Here is a 21196-nt window from a genome sequence, read left to right as displayed (position 1 = left end):
TGAAAAAAAAATCCACTGAAATTGTAACAGCCTCAACTGAATATTTCAAGGAAGATTATCTATAGGAATCTGGAATTTTGACATAAAAAATTCTCAGGACACCACGGAACTACTACCAAGTAATAAATATTCCTTTAACTACATATATTGTACAAATTTACAAAATTTCTTTAAAAGATATATCACCTCTTTCCTGATGAACAAAGGTAATAGAGGAACACAGTATTCTTGTTTGATTGAAATATTACTTGCAATGTGTAACAAACAGTATGCTTGTATATAACTGTCAGTAAAGGCACACACCACACATGCAAACACACACGTAAACATACACACAAGCATGCATGCTAGCCTTAATGCTGCCACTTCTGTTAAGAATTACTTTATAGGATTCACTGGACAATATTTTCTAGCCAGCCAGTAGGATAGGAAAATACAATACATCTGGATCCATATTTTAACCATTGTTTGCACATTCATTTTAATGCTCAGGAAAATATAAACTTTATTTTATTAAGTTTGCTGCAAAACAATGAAACAAAAAATGAAACCCCTCTTCCTCATTTCTTAATTATTACTATTTATTTTTTTTACACTTTGATTGGAGTTTTTAACACCTCCCTTTGGCATCATGGATAGAAAGCTCAGTAGTCTCTGAACATGTAGCTGGGGGAGTGTGGAAAGAAGAATGTCACTTAGAAGTGCTTCTTGCAACAACATATTTTCTCCAATCACTGCTCACTACTTTATTTCTAAGGCACACACTCTGTCTCTAGGATCTCATCACATTCAGATTTGCCTCTGTCAGTCCGAGATCTTGTTGAGACCATGAGGACTAGTTGAGAGAATACATCATCTTAGGACACTACCTTTCTATCAACAACAGGCTCCTCGAAGGACAGAAGGCTGTGACTGCTCTCCTCTGATACCTCCTCATGTGAAGTGCAAGAGTATTGCTTTGCCATTGCTCACAAAGGTGTGAGGTATATCATCCTACAGCATCTTATTTCAGAGTAACGCAAGGCTCTGACACTGCAGGGATGACAGGATACAGTCACTGGAGCTGGATGCCCTTGAAAACATCTGCGCATGAAAGTCTAGTTGCCTCTGGTCTGAAAGCCTCTTCTGCCTTCAGCACAAGAGGCCAGTGTCCTTTACTTCATATCTTTCTGATGCATCAGTAACAGAGAGAGTGGCTGGCTGCCCTTAAGCACCACTGCTTGTACATATAATTGTATAATATTGAGACTGGAGGGGGCTCCCTCTGCTTCTATCCAAGTCACATTGGTTATTTGCTTCTTCCCCTTTGAGGATGGCTTTGCATATAACCAAACAACAGATAGACCAGTGCTTCTCATCTAAAATGCAAACAAAAAGGAAGTAAAGGAGGGAGGTGGGAACGGGAAGTGAAGCAAGCATATCCTTAGACAAAGATCTGAATCCTCTCCCGGATAGCCTGCCGACAGATAGGACACACTGTCAGGGCTGTGCTGCAGTCTGGGCATGAGCCATGTCCACACTGGAAGACCAGTTTGATTTGGTCGTCAATGCAGATCGGGCAGGTGATGCGCTCTTCCATCTGCCGGTAGCGGTTCTGCAGCTCCTCCATGAGCCTCCTCTGATCTGTGGATTCAGAGGTTGGGCTGCACTCCACCTCGGTGTTGTCTGCAGGGGTGAGAGGGCAGGAAAAGAGTTAGTGGCTACAGCGCTCTGTCTGTTCCCTTATGCAGTGCTTCTTTCATTAGACTTTGCCTCTTAAGAGCAGCAATTACATCAGACTAAACTCTTCACTGAGCCTGATCCAAGGATTCCTCAGATAAGAGCCACTGTTGCTTTCCTCTGTTCTATTGCTCAGCTTTTCGTGTGCATGTTTGTTTTAAAAAACAAAAACCACTTTCTGGTATGTCCTGCCTTCTTGATCTGCAATATGCTGTTGCTACCTTGAAGTAAAAATTTTCAAAGGTGGTTGTGATGCTGTAGCATACAGGTCCAGGAATCCATCTTCTCAACCTCCTGTTTACATCTGGGATACAAATTTTGGCTCAAGTCTTTCAGGCCACAGCAAGAAGAAACCATGTGAACTCACTTAAGCTGACTTCTGCATGCATAAAGCTACACAAACAGAGTCAGTTTTAGTCAGTTTTATAAGCAAAATTCAGTGGACCTTGCAGAGATACTGCATCAGGTGAAATCTCATGAAATAAAAGAATGCCAAGTGCTGTTCAACTACCAACTTAAGTAAATAGACTCCTCCTGATTTCACCTTAACACAGCCACCATCATTTCTGCTCTTAAATCTTTGATTATGTAGCTTTACATTTTGCTATAGATGCTCCTTTCCTCAACATTCTGAAATTAATTATACTTCAATGGTGCAAGAAGTGATTTCAAATCCATATAGTTTTAGCAAGTTTGGGGATGGGCAGTATGCTAAAGACACACTGTGTACATTACTGACAGGGAAGTCCTGTTCATATGCTCAGAAACCTGGCTGTTCCTCCTGCAATGGAATTCTGCTCTCCACTTTGATAACACTTTGCAGCTTGCAGCAAAGACAACACTCCTGACTAACGGCAGGTAAACTTTCTTTCTTTCTTTCTTTTTCTTTTTTTTTCTTTTTTTTGCATTATGAAGTTCCAAAGAGGATTTTTGGCTTAGCCAGCTGTGTATGTCTGATATGTCTGATGCCACATGACAGATACTTGGCTCCCCTATACATTCATCCAAGGCATCAAGTCACAAGGCTACAGCATGATGCCAAAGGCATACATGAAGCTAAATCAGCTGAGGCTGAACATGCAATTCCTTTCTATGTGCATGGCTATAAACTTGCGCTGATAGTGGATGTCTTCCTGTCTGAGACCACTCTCTCATGCTCTACTGAAAAGCTTCAGTGCTCAACTTGCTTCCACCTTGCTGCTATGTAGAGCATTCCCCATTCTATTCAGTGGTAGTATGGAGAGAAGACAATCTCTGTTTAAAACTGGTCTAAAGAGCTTTATCAAAGCAATTCAGCTTAATGATTCCTAGATAGCTGGCTAGCCTCAGTCCTGCACAGGCACTGTAATCGCAGCCAAGTGAGAAGCAAGGCTCTCACAAGAAATAACGTTTCCTTTCTCATCAGTTTTCACTGTTTTATCACTGTGTACAAGAAGGGTTAGACTGGCACATGAAGAACCTGACATTCGCTTTCAATTCACAAAGTCAGTTAAGTACAGGACAAGCTTGCTCAAATATTCTATTTTCTCTGTGCCACTTGAGCCTGGCCTATGACAGCTCCCAGTTAATCTGCCTTTGCCTCTCTGAAACTAGTCAATCCAACATGCACACAAAATCAAACCCTTTTCTTATGTGTATTTCACAGAGGATCATTGATGCTGCCCAAATAAACACCATGAAGGACCCTTCCCAATCTATGACACTACACAGTAGGAACAACAAACATACCTTGTTTGAGTTTTTTGGTTATTGTTACTTGACATTTGATGCACTTCTTCATTCTCCTGGAGCATTCTACCACAAATGAAATAAGATTACAATTAGATCATGGTACTAGGGGCAAGAGGAAAAGAGGAAGACAACATATTCAAGAACATCAGCTTTTAAACAATTTGAGTACTTCCTGGATGATTAAGAGATTGTTTCTGCACAGAAATGAGGAAACCACCTTCTTGAAGGTCTCTTGGTTTAGTCTGTCCTCTCCCTATGGCAAATACAACACCCTTAATTCTTCAATACTCTGTGCAATAATGACAGGATCATAATCCTAGCTTCTCCACTGGAACTGCTGCACTGTGGCTGCAAAACAGCCCTTTGCTCTAAGGGAAATGGATGTGGCTCTGGCATGCAATCCTTACCAAATGCTCTGTGCTCAGATTGAGGTGGCCTTAGCAAGATAACAGACTTGCTAACATGTTTGAGCAGGCTGCTGTTAAAATAATTGAAATGCAAACAGATAACTACAGCCAGAGAACAGGAAAATCCTTCTCAGGAGGTTTTGATGGAGAGTGCACTGCCAGCTAGAACTGAAACATCTGGCCTTCCTTCTGAATCATCCAGGGCATCTGTAAGTATAAGCCAAGCTGCCTGGGGTCCCCATCAACAAATGGCCAGAACACATGGTGTCCCTTTCATAGGTACTTTGGGCATCCCATCTAAGAGGATGTTGCTGAAATCATGGCAGGGTTGTTTCAGGTCACAGCTCAATAGCTTTGTGTCTGAATGGAGCCTGATTTATGAGAATCCAAACAGGGAGGCTATCAGGGGACGCAAAAGTGGACGGACTTACCTTCACACACAATACTGTGCTGGCATGGGAAGAAATGGATGAGCAATGCTAGTTCTGAACAGACAAGGCATTCTGTGGGGGCTGCCACACTCGAGACACTAAGGTTGGTCATCGTGTTGGGGGTGGTGTGCACACGGCGGAGGCTGCATACAATGGTTGAACTATCTGAAGAAGCCTGCTGTTCCCTGCAACCATGAATGTATGATAAGACGTGAGCCACATACTCCAGGTCCCTCTTCAGTAACCAGATAAAACTGCATTGATCCCTGGCAAACATTCCACATGCAGACAGTGCAGCAGATACTCAGACAGCATACAGTTCTGAACCTTTACGGCTGTTGCTGTGGCTGGCTCAGCCTCGAGGAGCTGGTATTGGCATTCTGGCTGGATCTAACTAGCAGCAGCCATTGCTGCAGCTGTCACTGCTGCAGTTGCCGGAAAAATACCCAAAGGGCAGAGCAGGTACAACTAATATTTACATGCATTGAAACTGCCCTTCTGGATGATGACAGTAAGGTCTTGATATTACATCAATCTGCAGGGAGGAGTCAGTCTTTAGAATCTATTTAAAAAGGGCAGCTCCAAGGAACTCTGTACTTACACACTCCTGGAAAAGGCATAGGGTGGTTATATGTCTGAGAGTGACTCTTATAATACAGGCTCTGATTCAGACTTCTATCATGACATTATGAGCCCCAAATCCAAAAACAGAACAGAAGGGACAAGGATGGTGGTTTTACTAGCAAATGTCTACATTATTGCCAAGAAGTCCCTAGCCCAGGAAGAACATCGTAAAGAGGAATTTTTTGGTCTTTCAATACAAAGTCAATAGGTTTCTGGGAGGCACTTACTCTCTGGCTTCGTACCACAGTGGCAGTAGCTTCTTTATATATGCATATGAATCCCCAATGCCCTTCTTTTAGGTCTTCATTTCAGTCAAACTAATGTCCTGGCAGCTCCTGTGTGAGATGCTGGGACATACCATGGCATACCTCAGGCCTGTGATCTAACATGCAGCACCCAATATGCAGTGGCTGCCTTAACTACTTGCCTGTGCAAACACATCCACTCAAATCTTCCAGTCCAACTTCAACACAGAAATTGAAGCCAATTGAAACCAGTACACTGCTGTGACAAATGCTGGTTTAAAAGAACCAGCATTCTTTAAGCAAGAAATCTCAATCCAACACATACTTTACTGACAAAATCTCTATGGAAAGGAACACATTTCACCTCATATTTACAATGAAATAAGATAGCGGCCTATTATTGTGGCTGCTGCATGCTGCCTCCTTCAACGGCAACATGACTGTAGGTCTGTGTCCTCAGATCAAACAGAACTCTGGTTTCATTTTTGCAAGCCAAAACCTAAACAAATGTTTTTCAAAGCATAAGATAAAGTCATATTTGACTTGCTGCTCTCCCCTTGGGGCTTTCTCAGCTATTTCTCTCATCAATTGAAAAAATAAGCATTTATCCAGCTCTGGAATAAACTCTGTGGATTCTCGTGCTCATTCTTGTACTGTTGGAGTTTCTCTCTGTTTAGATTTTAAATATCTGTAACTGTAGAATGCAAAGAAAGTAAACCAAAATACAGAACTGCTGTGCAAGAGAAGAGAGAAGCTGCTCTTGCCTTCAGCAGCCAGTCTTCTCAGACTGCTTCAGGGCTCTAAGTCAAGAGCTTGACTTTGTGTGAGCAGTGCTCATTTGCTGTTGCTAGTGTTTCAAATAGCAGTTTGTGCCCTGAAAGAAGAATCCAGTTAGCAGCTAGCTCCAGATGAAACAAAAGCGCTCAGACTGACATCCAACATGTTTCAGAGAGGCTTCAATCCCACATTGAGTGACATGTTGAGTGTTGGAGTACTCTGCATTTTGCAGCGAAGTACACTATGAACAATATGCAGAGGAGATGGCCTACCTGAATTTCTGTGAGAAGTCTTTGATGATCTGGACAATCCTTCCATCTGTAATGAGATCTAAAGGAGACTTTCCACGATGGTTGGCATAATTAATATCTGCTCCTTCTTGTGCTAAATAACATGCAATTGCAGTTCCAAAATTCAGCTCCATGTTTCCAAGAAAGCCAGAAGCCTGCAGCTAAAGGAGGATGAGAAATTAATATTCTCTATTAATAATAAAAAAAATTCTCCAATATCTAGCTTTGTTCTGCATCAAATTCTGAAGAAAGTTTTAATTCTTGTACTGGCAATTTCAGAGTGCAATTTTGCACTCCTATTTGTTAAAAGATCTTTCAGCATATAAACAGATTCATACCTTGCATTCCAAGAGTGCATAAAAACTGGTCCTAATTGGTGCTAATGCTAATTATTACTAATCACGATAATAACCATTCCTTTCTGCACATAGTGAAAAGTGCTATTCTTTAAAGTTAAACTGTTCTAGTCTATCTGTGCTTTGCCCTCTGCACCATGGTTCAAAGTCAGGATGTTTGTTTCAGAGCACATTTGAATAAAAGTGGATGAGGCCAGTATTCCAGAAAGCTTTTGTGGAGTTCACTGCAAATAAACCTACAGGCAAGCTTGACATACTGGGATACTTTAAACACTTAAGGAACTCAGTGATGAGGTACCTGTGCTGATTAGCACAAAAGTGCTGATTAGGGCTTTTATGGGGAAGAGTTGCCAAAGCAGCCTTATAACATAGAGAGGCCTGTAGAATATCCTCTCATGCCCATTTTTTCCCCCTTCAATACTCTTTCTTTTCCTGATTCCCCTTTGTATTTTGAGTTTGGGATGAGGAACACTGATTATTTCTAGGGAAAAGACTCATGAGAAAAGTAGATGAGACTCCTCCTTCTCATTTCTTTGCTTTCTTGGCCAAAGTTTTAACTGCCAGACTTCCATTTTTTCAGTCTTTGTCGTCTTATGTGTTCAGCTGCACTGAGGAGATACTGTGAAGACACTTCAGTAGGAATTGCACTGAGGATACCAAAGTAAATATTAGCAGATGAACAGTTAACATATGGAGCCCTATGTGGCAACTATTTAAAAAGCCTAGTTTTTGTGGACCTGATCCAAACTCATTTGAAGTCAATAAAAATTTTCCACTGACTTAAAAGACCAGGGCATAACTTCATATGAAATTAGAAAGGAAACCTCTGCACATTTAGGTCTTCTTAAATATCCTTTCTACATTCTGCCCTCAGGAATGACATTCCTGTTAATGTCATTGGGAACGTAATGTCCAGATTCCTCATGTAGCTCTGGGACTCTCTATCTTAAGGACTAGCTAGTAACTATCCCCTGCACATCTTAACACCCAACAGCTAGTTAAGCTGCTGTGCAACTTTTACTGAGTTGCTAAAACCTATCCTTGCTACTGATCCCTTTGCTTCAATCTGTAGGCAGAGAAGCTCAAAAATTGTTACTGGTAGACTGTTTTTTTCCAAGATATTAAATTGTCCCCCTTAATGGAATCATTTCGATGCCATCTGGAACGTATAGTTGATATTTGTACTCATGGTTTGCATTGCAAATCTGGTGTCTGCACGTACTGATATATTTATGGATGACAATACTTTGAAGGGCTAATTTAATATCTTTGCCAAAGAACTAGAGTAAGCTTCCAATACTTGGCATATCACGTGCTGATTTCTAGATCTAAAGTCCTTCCTGAAATAGTCTGTGTTCAGACTGAGGGAGAAATTCAGCTCTTTTTGGTACCAAATCAGCCATAGTATAGAGGTAAAGTTTAGCCTTGAGAGTTGACAGAAATGCTGAAAAGTACTTTTTTCCACTGCACTTGTGGTTTTTTAAAATGACAGATCCTGCCTAGAACTGGCTAGAAGACAAAAATTCCATTTCATAAAATAAGTTTGTTTTTGCTCTGCATTGAAAGATGGAAAAAGCAGCAAAGGAGGGAAAAGAAAGGGACACATTCTCCTCTGACCCATTCCCTACGGAATGCCCTGTGGAAGGCAGAGTTTCCAAATAAGGTAGGGTGAGGATTCAAACCTAGGTCTTTCAACAGAGCAGGCAAATACTGTAGCTATTATACTATCTGCTGTTATAAAGTAGACTACTTAACCTTGAGAAATCCTGACAAAAGTTAAGTCAAAAACATGCATTTTGGGGGTTGGGGGAAAGGGGGGTGGAGGGGGGGGGTGAAGAGAGAGGGGGGGGGGTGGAGAGAGAAGTCAGGGAAGTCCCAACCAATTCTGGTTTGAAGACCCTATTGAGGGACCCACCACCTCCTTCATTATATGAGTACTTACTCTACATAGGAGAATTGTAAAGTGTTTCTTTCTCCAGCAGTCTCCAGCCTTCTGGCTAACAGCCAAGCATACTCTCATACCACAGAGTTAAGATATTGAGGCCTCAGAGGACATATTCACTCCTTTCCCACAAGGGAGTTTTGTTCCTAGCTCCTTTTCTGGCTGGCTTTATACAATTTTCCTGCTTTCCTTTACCCCCTTAGGTCCTGCTGTCTGCAGTCATTCCAACATTGTCAAGCATTTCCCTGCCCTTGGTGCTCGAATTTCTCCTACATCCAGCTCACCTTGGAAAGGAGGGACAATCCCATGTCCCCTTCACGCTTCTCCATCATGATTGACATTAGCTGCTGTCGTTCCAAAGCAATGTGCATGGCTGTGTCTCCATCCTCATCCTCAGCATTGACATCACTGCCTTCACTGACCAGCAGTTGCACCATCTCGACATGTCCCTGGATGACAGCCAAGTGCAGTGGAGTCTGGTTCCGGTTGTTTTTGAGGTTGACATCACAGCGACCCTTGAAGAATTGCATCAGATAAAAAGGGTTGTTGCTGCAGAGTCTAGCTGAAGAAGAGTCCTTGTTGAAGCCCCAACTGCCAATTTAATCTTCAGAACAGAGCAGTAAGACGAACTCCAAGAGAGCTACATGATCCTGCCCTCTGTGCCTTGGCCATACAGTCTAGATATCTCAGATATCAAGTAAAGAAACGAGGACCAGAAGCCCAGTGCCCAAGGTGACATGCAGGTAACACTTGCCTGGTAATGAGCTGGATGACAGCTAGTCAATTTCCTGACACTTACAAACAAATCCTGGAACTACTCCAAGCAAACAGTCATGGCCTAGCTCCTTTAAAGCAATATTGATTCCTCGCTGCCTTTTATGCTTTGATTTCCTCTCTTCATTTGCGCAACTGAGCAAAGAAGAGAAAAACCTGTTGAAACCTGGATCATTCTGCTTTCTGCCAAATCTGCAGGTGAAGGCAGCAGCAAGGGATTAGAAACACAGAAAGCACTTAGAGATAAGGGTAGGCTAATGCAGTGACTATGTCAGAAATAAAGCTATCACAATACTGTAGCTGGTGCTCACAGACACCTCTCCACAACAGCACTCATCTGTACAGCCATTAGAGCCTTGGTGTGGTGGCTTGGATCCCCATTGTAAAAGTGGGGAAACCCAGACAACAAGCCACTGACAATCAGAAACAAAACCCAGGTGAGCTTACCTATAGTTAACATTTTCATTGCCACTATCATCTGAAAGCAGAGATAGATGCTAGCTTTGACAGCACTGAAATCAACAGCAAAAGGCCAGTTAGCTTCCCATCCTTCAATTTATTTTCATTGCTAAAGAATGCTGCTCCCCAGAGATATATGGAACGCCTGCCTAAGCCTGAAGAAAGACTAATACTCAGAAAAGAACATGTCAAAACATTTTGTTCTGCATTCAAATTAAATACATGTCTTCAGATATTCCTTCTTGGAAACAGAAAAAGCAACTACAGAATAATCAATAGCTAGGTAGCTTCAGCATTCACCTGGAGTGACAGAAGCTGAGCTTCAAGGGCTCTGGCCTGTATCTAAAAGGTAGAGGAGGGTCCTGAATACAAATTTACACATTCCTTAATCAGTAGGTTAACAGCTATTCAAAGGCTTTTCCTTTCATATCCATCACTTACCAAACAGCTCCCCACAAGACCCAGCTCTAACCCCTGCTTTGTTCTAGCACACAAGATGGCCTTTGCTTTCTTGCCAATGCTAAAAGAAAATATCACCAGGAATGCCAAGACCTATTCTTTAAAATTTGGGCAGCAATGGCAGCTTGTCAGAGAAAGACATGTTTATGAGCATAGCGTTAATCTGATACGCTGAGGAAATGGATGCTTTTAGGGGTAGAGACCTGAGAGTGCTTTGTTTTTGTTTTGCTTTTACCTCTTTGATGAGAATTTCAGCCACTTCTTTGTGATTATTGAGAGCAGCAAGATGCAAGGCAGTGAAACCATCTTCCTTTTTGGAGTCAACCAACTGTCGAGCTCTTGCTAGAATCTTCTTTACGGCTCTAGAGTGTTGGAGGTTAACCAGGGACAGAAAAGTGTTATTTTATCAGGAAGGGAAACAACAGAAAAGAGACAGGTTTGCCTCATCTGCTCAGTAGTTATGAACGTTCTTCATGTTTTAAGAGGCAGCATCATGAGCTGGCCACTGAGACACAGACAGCTACCTCCATCTTGCAGACTGAATTATAAAAGTAAAACAAAAGCTCTCAGTTATCACTTAATAGAGCAGAGTAAACTCACATTGCCATTGAAAATAACAAGTAGATTTATCCTTGTACAGTCTATTACAATGCTTTTCCTGTCCTTCCAGGTAAGAAGGAGTATGCAGAACTACAGGTAAGAAGGTTACTCAGAAGCACAAAGATCCCTGAGGGAAGCCAGGGAGGTAAAAGAAAGTAGGGATGGGGAAAGCAGGCCATGGTTTCCTGCAAATGCATGAAGGAAGGAATGGGACAAGAAATGCAACAGCTATATCTGGCCATATTTAAACCCAAGAAATGCATAATCAAGCTTTTCTTTTCTAGCTATCTAGAGCTACGTCCACTGCCTTCCTCCTGTTAGACAGCAAGCACAAGTTAGTATCTATAAAAGCAGTAAAAATAAGAAAAGTCCAAATGCACACAATGGCTTGTAAAGTTGCCTCAAGCTGTACCTCTCCTCACCAACACAGATTTTAGTCCCACATCTCTTACCCAGAAGAGCCAAAAAAGTCAATGCTGCCAACAGACTAGCCATGAACAGCTACTAAATGAGGAACTCTAGGGTGGTTCTTATTATAACAGGCTGTTCAAGGAGGGTTGGAGGAGTGTTTTTTCACATCTCTTAGTTTTGAGTGATTGTGCCCTCTATGTTAATTTGGTATCAATGATTCACTCTCCCACAGTTACTTCGCTTCCCTTAGAAATGGATGAAAAGTTTTCTCCTCACTGAAGCGGATCTAGTCTTCCAAAGTAAGGGACCACCGAGAGCTAGGCATGTGAAGTTTTCTTGGACATCTGAGACCTCAAAAGCAAAATAAAACAAAGCCTGTCATTCTATTTCTCTTCTGTTCAGTGATGCATCTGCAGTACTCCCTTAGACAAAAACAGAGAGAAAGGTTTCACTTATAACTCTGTCAGTGGGGACATAGAGTGTGACAGTTTCCCCACTGAAAAACTTCAGGCAGGCAAGAGGATCTTTCCACCACCCTGACTGCATATATACAAGGATTTTGTCAGCATAACTGTTACAGAGAACCACACTCCTATTCAGTATTGCTAAAGTTGCATGCCTTTCTAGGGCAGATCCTGCCTTTGTCTCTTTAGGCATAGGACCATTGTTCAGAACAGATCTTCACTAGCAGCTTTAATGAGGCAGAATATTAGATTTCTCTGCCGCCTTCAAATATTGCACACATTGCCAGAGAGCTTGCTACAGAAAAGTGGCATAGCCAGTCTACTGCTGCAGGAAACCAAGCTGTGAGTATTTGTACTGCTCTCCTATTTTTTTGAGGTCTGCTAAAATTTGCATGGTTATGTAGGTTCATTTTCATGTCTTGGAGGCACAGCTTATTCAATGCATACAGGGCACAATAAATGAATTCAACATTTTCTGCTATTTTTCTTCCTTCAAAACTAATACTCATAAGAAAAATTACTTCTCTCATGGCTATTCTTGTCTAATGCTTTTGGAATATTAAGAATCTTTTCCTGATTTTATGATTTTATGTGCCTTCAATATCCATAAGGCTCTGTGCAGAGCTAACTGTAAAAAAAACAAAACAACAGAGAAACCACAGGAAGATGGAATTTAATAGGCACAATCCTAGACTTGCATTGCTGAAATGTGTTGCGTTAGGTATAGTGAGTTAGATGATCTCAACCTTTCCCTCCCCCTTACTGAGAAACCACTTCTGCAGAGAATTAACACAACATAAGAATTGAAAACTACAGGTTAGAGGAAAAGATCTTTCAGATTGAGCTCATCCTTCTGCAAAAGCAGGTATACTACACAGCAGCTGACACCTGTTCCTCCCCCAGCACCACATGCACACTCTGCTCATGTCCCACATCTGAATTACTGGTAATAGAGCAGAGAATTCACTCCAAGCCCACAACAGGTAGTGTCTTCTCCTGTCTCAGATGGGTGCTTACCTGTTAGGATTCACAGCTGTCTTGCATGTATTCAGTGTGAGTGTATCACTACCTGGTGTCACAGGGCTCTAGCCAACCTGTGGGGTATACCAGGGATGCATACTATGTTTCGTTCACTTACGGTTTGTTGCCTTTTAGAGCAGAATAGTGGAGCAGGTTGAAGCCTTGACAATTCTGGACAGTGAAGTCAATGTTGGGTACTTCAGTGAGGATCTCAATGATGACCTTGTAATCAGCAGTGATAGCATAATGCAGGGGGGTGTCTCCCTGAGAATCCTACACAAGGAGACCAAAGCAGAGCACAGGTTACCTCACGGAGTGTTGACTCAAACAGGCCACCCTGAGGGACCGTTTGAGACAAGAAGACACAGTGTCACCAAAACACATCAACTTCAAGCCAATCATCCAAAGTCACCAGCGCCCTTAGCTGCTTCATAACCTGCATGAAATCAGTTACTGGAGTCTTGAGTCCAGCTCTTGAGTAAGTAAGTGCTAATACATCTAAATATCTTTGGGAGACTGACCCAGCAAAGCCCAGTCCCATCATCATATGCATGTGCCCTAAAAATGGGCTAGGTCCAATTCACCACTGCCCTTTGGGTTCCTAAATATCAGTCTGAAAATCCTCACCAGACCTTATTGCTTGGAACAGGAGTGTTTCAACATCATGCTTTAGCAGCAGGTCAGTCCTTGCTGGAGGACTGAATCCAGCACAACAGAAAATGCTACTGGATTGAGCTGAACAGATTCACAATGAACGAGCAGACCCCAAACCAGAATTTCAGAGTACTGATGTTAGAGGAATATATTCTCTGTGCAGTGAACAGCAGTATATTTTATTTAGAGAATGAGCTTCAAATTCCACTAAATAACAAATGACACAAGATCATAAAGGCCCTCTGTGCCCTCCCAGGGAAAAGGATGTCCAAAATCCAAAACTTACTGGGAGGTTGACATCACAGTTGAGCTCACAGAGGGCTCGCACCACCTCTGTGAATCCTTGACTAACGGCAACATACAATGCCGTGCACTTCGCATTGTTCAACAAGTCTGTGCTGGCTCCTTTACCAATAAGCACACGGGCAACCTCAGCTTGGTTTCTGATTTAAAAGCAAGGAGGAAGACAGATTAGATTCTACACTGTACAGAGATAAACTGTCTCTCCTTATAAGGTAGCAGAATTTCTTGATTTCTGCATCTTCTCCGCTCCACCCTATCTCCTCTCAGTATCAAAAGAAAGCTTTCCTAATTGGTACTCTAGAATCTTGATTAGTCTGGTTTAAATGAGCAGCAACCTCCCACTCTTGATGCTGATGAATTCTCCCCTGGTAACACCATTATATCTTGCTCTAGAAAATATATGCAGTTACAAAAAGAAAAAAAAAATCCCCAGCCAACCAAACAAAAAATCTCCTACCAAAAATCCAGTCACTCAAAACTTATCATTTGTTCTGATTCCTCCCAAAGTTTCATAGCATGGGAACTGTCCTAGCTGTGGAGGTTAGACTAGCACATTAACAAATTCATCTGAGGCCCTGAAGTTTAAGGGCCAATTTCTAATGAGTAAAATCAGAACAAAGCCATGTTCTGCCACACTCTCCTCACAAAGACTGTTCATTTATATCTACAGATGTCCTTTCAGAGCCCTCTAGGTCTTGTATGAGATAAACCAAAGCAAGAATAAAAAAGATCTCCTACCCAAAAGCTGCATAGTGCAGTGCTGCATCCCCCTCTTCATCCCTTAGGTTGACAGTGGCGTGTGCCTGTAGTAAAATCTTCACCACATCCAGATGCCCCTGATAGGAAGCAATTTGCAGGGCAGTTCTGCCTTGATTCTTTGTGTCGACCTATAGGAAGGGCAGAGACACAGCAAACTGCTGCTTAGGAAAGAGCCTAGCTTGTGTTCGGGTCTTATCTCTATTCTAGAGCAGGCCTAGCAGGATGAAAGTTATTTGTAGAATGGTGGTATGCTCAGAAGTGATAAGCAGAATCTGTGCCCTCTTGGGCCAGGTGCTTTATGTGCATCAATTAAAACGCCAACCTCGTCCCACAGTATTTCTAAAGCGAACTGGACAACACTAAGTCAAGAACACAGAGCTGGCAACCAGGGCTCTAACTGCAGCTCAGACACCAAGTCTCTGTAGGCCTACAAGCATGAAACTTGACATCTCAGCCAACAATTTATTTCCTAATAGGAAAGGAGGAAATCAGATTAGCTTTGCATAAGGCTTTGAAATGCCAACTCCCCATTCTTCTATGTCACTTAGGTACCATACTAGGCACAAAGGCTAGAGAGTAAATCACAGTGTTGAAGCCCTGCCATGAGACTTTTCAAGAATTAACGGAAATGAAGAGCAAAGAAAGGATATGAAAAGCAAGAGAAAAAGAAACGGAAGCTACTAAAATCAATGGGAGACTAAGGAAAAGAGTTGAAGGAGCGGACAAAGCCTCAGCAGGCTGAGGAATGGAACATTTTTTTCTTTCCTGCAGCTGGTTCTACAGTGGTCAGAACAGTGAGACAGGCAATACTTCTAACTCACTCAAAACAGTGGGTAAGCCAGTTAAGCAAGAAGGGGTTACAAGGTCAGTGTGTTATTTTCCTGTTTCCACAAGAAGGACAATGCTGTTAAGCTGGAAAACCCTTCACAAGCAATTACAACTTGCACTGCTAAGTGAGCCTCAATTCCAGTCTTCTCTTGGTGCTTATAATATTCTAGCAGAAGTAACATAAGGTATTCCTGACCCTTTGCACATTCTTATTTGAGACAAGTTAGACACAATCATGGATGGATGGCTGTTCTTTTTAACCTATGATAGATGCTCCCTCTTTCCTTCGCATCTCCAGAGGCCCCCATTGATTTTGTAAGTGAAGAACCAGGGCTAATATCAGACAACCAGCCACTAAAATCAGCTTCATAGAGGTTCACTCAGAACCAATCCTAGCGTTCAACAGCCACCCACCTACCTGTTCCTGCCTGCCACATGGTCACAGCTTTGAAATTCTTGTTAGCAATGGCTCCCAAGAATGCTGCTGAAATACTTTTTTCTCTGATTCTCATTTTTTAACCTGTTATAGGCCCTGTGCCCCTTACTGAAGAGGTTGGAACCCTCTCTAACAGACAACTTCAAAGAAAAATTATTTGAGCAGATGTGATTCTAGCAATTTGGCACCCTGTAAGCACGTAAATTGTTCAGCAACATGCCAAGCCCAGTTCCCCTGCTCACTGTCTGGCTGTCTCAGTCAGACATGAGATAAGACACTGCACAGACATGCACAATATAAGGATCTGGCCGGCATTACTCTTTTCCTTTTCTGACTCAAATAATTCCATTTTTGCAAGGTCATCTAAGGACAGATGCATTCACCCAGTACAACCTGTTGTTTTATTTTCAAAAATGAGCCACATTCTTGGACATCTTGCCACTATTTTCATACATAAAAATACCTCTCCCCTTAACTCTATGAGTGCAGCATCCATACAGAAAATCTTCTAAAATAAGCCAGCTTTGGAAATATGCAGTAAGGACTTAACTGCAGTTCAGATTTAAAGCCACACACTGATGCCATAAGACATACACATTTAATTTACAGACTTAATCCTAAACTGCAGCAAAATCATTTCCCAGTTGTTACTACTTAATACAAGGTTTTAGAAGTCTATCATTTCTCTTCCATCCCTTTCCCCACTCTAGTACAAAATTTTATGCCAGTATTTTAAAGAAGCGCAACAAAAATCAACCATTAAGAATGTCCTCAATACTTGCCTTGTCTGGGTACTTCAGAAGAAGCTCCCGAACTTTAACTGCATTGTTGAGTGCTGCCCAAATGACCAAGCACCCTGCATAGTCTGACTCTGTCTTCTGGGACAGCAGTTTCTCCAGAACAGTGATCAAAGTACCTGGATAGGAAAAAGAAACAACTGCAAGTTACCAGGGCCAAAGAGCATGTGGGCATGTGTGGATATGCATGAATGTACAACTTGCAGTTGGGTAGTATAGCTATATAGCCACACTATTGGCCTGCTGTATCTCTAATACTTAGCTCACACAAAGAGCTTTACAAACTTGCTTCTTTTACAGCCTTTGGCTTTACAAAACTGATGTTTAGAGAACTCAAAAGATACGAGAGACAATGCTACAGAAGACAACCCAGGAAAGTCACTACCAAATATTCTGAAGAGGCATTCTTAGCTTTGGGTAGATGCCATCAGGAGGAAACACAGGTCCTTTCAGACCTGCTCTCCAATCACAGGCTTTTGGAGTGCTTGAAAGGTCAGAGGCATTACAGTCCTCCAAGTAGAGCAAAGTTAAAGAGCTCAGGTACAAGTACTCCCTTAAGTTTAAGGCAATTTATTATTAGATATACTTGAGTAAACATTTTGAGATCAATCTACATAGCAAAATTTTAAAAAAGCAGTAAGATTCTCCTCTCTCCCACACAGTTTGACAAAACTTCCACACAAAGAATTGGGAGCATATCATAAGCATTCAAGGATTAGTATCCTTTATCCTCCTGCAGAAAATGTAGCAGGATGGAACAGGTAATTGAAATAGCTCAAGGCAGTAGCAAATACTGAGAGAGTAGGGCAGTGCCACAGGCAGCAGAATCCTAAATTCTGTGCTTTCTTCTTAAGACCAGCTTTGCTTTCCCAATAGGGCTTAAGTTGGTTTTGGTACTCCATCTGGAGAAGGACAAGCAGCTGGAGTTTAACACTGACCAAAGAGTGTTGCTGTTGTTACACTGGAGCAATCATTCCTCAACCCTTGACAGACAAGACCTCTCCCTTCTCACTATCTCACTTTTTGATTCCTTTGTGTTCTCAGTTGTCATAAGGTTTGCTTCCTCATCTCTCTGATAGGCTGTCAGACAAGCTGGGTTAAACGTCCAGGACTGTCCTCCAACTGACACTCGCAGGTCTCCATCCCCATATACTTTGATCACTTTGCCGATGTGCCCTAGTGTCTGCAATGGGAAGAGAAAAGTGATATTTAAAAGCAAGGATACAGTGTTTGCATCTCAGAACCAACATAATGCTTCTCAGAGTGGCTTCACAGGCAGTACTCCTGCTGTGCAAAGATAACCATTAAACAGTGACACAACTGCAGAAAGCTCCCACTTTAAGCATCTAAGAAGGTTTTAGCAGTCTCTGTGTTACAGGTTATATACAAAGAGTGTTTCTCAGACACATTACAAATGCCTGGGAAGGAAGCTGGTGAAACAACAAAACATGTTTTGTAGAGTCCCGAGAAAATGGACAAAGTTGGGATTAGGAAAGATTTCCTCAGTACATTTAACTGCTCCTGGAAGACACCCGTATTCTGCTTTGTAGCCACATTGGTTTGATCAGACAGCTTTTCCAACTGGACAATCTTTCCTGCCTCATTTCAGAGAATTAGGAAGGCCATAAGAGGACATGTTTACTTTGGTTATTGAAACCTCTTATTTGACTCCCTGGTAGACAAATCTTTTGTCAGATTCCCCATTGACCCGCTTTGCTGTGATAGGACTACTGGAGCAAGGCCAGTGAAGGGCCACAAAGATGATGAAGGGACTGGAGCATATCTCATAAAAGGAGAGGCTGAGAGAGCTGGGACTTTATAGCCTTAAGAAGCCTTGCTGAGGCTCAGGGGGGATCTCTCCAAGGTTTATAAATATCTGATAAGAGGGTATAAAGAAGATGAAGCCAGATTCTTCTCAGAGGCACCAAATGACAGGATAAGGCAATAGGCACAAACTGAAACACAGGAAATTCCATCTGAACATCAGAAAACACTTCTTCACTGCAAAGGTGGTTCAACACTGGAACAGGTTGCCCAGAGAGGCTGTAGAGTCTCCATCCTCAGAGATATTCAAAACCCAACTGGACATGGTCTTGAGCAACCTGCTCTAGCTGACAGTGTGGGACTAGATGAGCTGCAGAGTTCCCTTTCAAAGTCATCTATTCTGTGATTCTGTTACTACATTACCAATAGTGCTAGGCAACATTTCTTTTGCAATGCCTCAGCAGTACCAGAAAGGCCTGTGCACTGACTGACCATCAGGAAATACTGGAGGGCAATGCAAGCCCAATTAAAGTTACTAATTGTACAGGAAATTACTGGACTGTCCAGAAACTGATGCACACTCACAGGTGTCATTTCATCTGTCCACTCCCCATGACCAGATTGGAATCGCTTCACTGTTTCCATATCATCTATCACACGGACAACATCACCAACCCAAAAAGTGTTGAGCTACAAGACAAAAAAAGTCATAAGCTTTTGGGGGATGAAGCCAAGAACATTATCACTACAAGCAAAGCAAGAACAAAAATGCCCCTCCATTCCCCCATGCCCAAATGCCAGTTAAACAAGACATTACAAAACAGAAGTATCACAAATAAGAAATTCACAATCACTGTGCTGCAAAATAAACATAGTTCAAGGGTTGAGGTATTTCTGTTATAAGCAGGCAAATAATTTGGGACAGAACAATTTTCTTCTTTTCTTTCTTCAAAACATTTATAAATAATACCAGGATGAAGCACACAGGGAATTTACCTTGGTCATCCCCTCACCATACCATACTCAGCACTGGGGGTTTTAATTCACTTTAATAAGGCAATTAAATCTGTTTGTTACTTAAAACAGGAGTGAGAAAGCAGAGTTTATCTGTACTGATCCTTTGTTAGATGCTTCCTCCGCATATTGAGCTAAAAAGGGAGCACTGTGAAAACACGCTATTAAGAGTAGGCTGATTTTTGTGCAAAAAAAATATTTCAGAATTTTGTAGTCTTCCAGCAGCTCCTCCCATACATATTAGCCCTTTTTCTAAAGGTAGACATTTCAAGCCATCAATCCTCTGGGGAAGGCCAGAGCTAACAGCTTTAGAAATGCAGACATAAAATCAGAAGGATTAAAGACTTGGGCCATCCAATACAGTCAGGAGATGTTTGAGAAAGAGACACAAGAGTCAGAAGAACATGAAGACAAGAGAACAAGCAAGAAAACAAAATGAAGAATGGTACATCACATACGAGAGGCAGCTACAGAAGGATGAATTATTGCAACACTATTGTTACTAGTATTATTAAAGAAGCTGAAATCAAGAATTTACCTTAAGAACTTCCAACACTTAAAATCCAAATATTCTTTCAACTGGACAACCTAGTAGCTCAATTCCTGCACTCTGCAACCACCTGGCTTAGCTTTGATGGCTTGCAGGAAAATTAGCCTGGCTCTATTGCTTTCAGAACAGCAGTGTATTTCTTTGGCACTTGACACACACTGTGTCTTAACACAGCAAGATAAATTGATGACTGTTCCCTGCAGCACTGCTGGTTCTGGCCAAACTCACCTATCAGCACCTACCTTAGTCAGAGCTCCAGGGTGGAAAGTCCAGCGAGTTTCACTGTTGAACTGGACCCTTACATCCCCTCTGTCCGTGATTCTGTGTACAGTCCCTGTCTGGCCAATGAACTTTTGATGGGGAGGAAAAAAAAACAAAACATAAAACAGAACAGGGGAAACCCCTTAAATAAATCACTTTGCTTAACAGTGGGAAAAGCAGACAACCAAGGGATAGGTGGCTAAGTCATCATCTCTAATTCACAAAGTAACAGTGCTCCCAAACCTGTTTTAATGATATGCAGTTATTTGCTTTTCTGCAAAAGGAAAAGACAGCTTAAGAAACTCCTTTAAAGTAGCAGCATACTGGGAGGAGAAAGGTGATAGGAATACAAAGTGTGAAAATGCTTGAAACTTGGGGCACAAATCATCCTCATCTTTCCCAATGGCAAAGGGGTAGAATCTACAGCACTGTATGGCAGTATAATACCAACAAGTCATGCTTTGAGAGAGGGGGAAAAAAAGCAGGACGGGAGACCACAGAAAACAAGATATTGTTCTATGGTGTAGTACTCTTGATTCTGACTAGTTACAAAAAGTAATAATTTCTGAGGTGAAGGGAAGATACTGTTTCTCTATTTAATATCCCATTTCTGGCGTTGTGAAATGCAGATTTAAATAAGTGCGAAGTGTAATGATGTAGCAGACTACCTTAGCTATGCAAATCAAAAACTATGGTTTTGAGATTAAGGCCTCTGCAAGAATAAGAAACTCATGACTCTCTTGACAGACTATTTAAAGTCTACGTTAGATGAAGATAAATCCCTGTCAGTCAGGCTAAAGTAGAAATTGATGCTCAGTTAATAGATCTCTGCACTGAACCTGAAATTACAGCTTTGGTTGTCGTTTTAAAGCTTGACTTAGAAAAGACAGCTTGGGGCAGCTTAGGTTAGAATACATGTGTGTGTGTATATATATATATATATATATATATATATATATATATATATATATATATATATAAAATGGATCTACATAATTTTATAGTACTGCTCCGTATATTAAAGCTTCAGGGGAGCTGCCTCAGCATCAGACCTGCAACTTTCACATATGGCAGGCTTTTGGGTCACTTGTAGCTTTTTCATTTTAACTTTTCCTCGTTCT

At 41.7% G+C, this 21196-nt stretch overlaps 1 protein-coding gene across 4 annotated transcripts in view; it reads right to left on the bottom strand.

Moving 5' to 3' along the window:
• Positions 1 to 479: 479 nt before the first annotated feature.
• Positions 480 to 21196, bottom strand: part of MIB2 (MIB E3 ubiquitin protein ligase 2) — a 53575-nt gene continuing 32858 nt past the window's right edge. For 3 of the 4 annotated variants that reach the window (XM_062593181.1, XM_062593180.1, XM_062593183.1), the window contains 13 exons: positions 20057 to 20164; positions 18836 to 18940; positions 17507 to 17669; positions 16472 to 16605; positions 14405 to 14553; positions 13650 to 13806; positions 12828 to 12982; positions 10450 to 10576; positions 8807 to 9037; positions 6207 to 6385; positions 4289 to 4473; positions 3448 to 3513; positions 480 to 1665 (listed from right to left, as the gene is read on the bottom strand). In XM_062593181.1, the coding sequence (XP_062449165.1) occupies positions 1424 to 1665; positions 3448 to 3513; positions 4289 to 4473; positions 6207 to 6385; positions 8807 to 9037; positions 10450 to 10576; positions 12828 to 12982; positions 13650 to 13806; positions 14405 to 14553; positions 16472 to 16605; positions 17507 to 17669; positions 18836 to 18940; positions 20057 to 20164 (2001 nt within the window). In that variant the 3' untranslated portion in view covers positions 480 to 1423. The remainder of the gene's footprint in view (positions 1666 to 3447; positions 3514 to 4288; positions 4474 to 6206; positions 6386 to 8806; positions 9038 to 10449; positions 10577 to 12827; positions 12983 to 13649; positions 13807 to 14404; positions 14554 to 16471; positions 16606 to 17506; positions 17670 to 18835; positions 18941 to 20056; positions 20165 to 21196) is intronic. The other variant, XM_062593182.1, reaches the window with a different exon arrangement.

Source organism: Rhea pennata, chromosome 22 (genome assembly GCF_028389875.1).
Source record: "Rhea pennata isolate bPtePen1 chromosome 22, bPtePen1.pri, whole genome shotgun sequence".
NCBI lineage: Eukaryota > Metazoa > Chordata > Aves > Rheiformes > Rheidae > Rhea > Rhea pennata.
The sequence above is the reverse complement of the archived record's forward strand: the minus strand, read 5'-3'. Positions and strand labels throughout refer to the sequence as shown.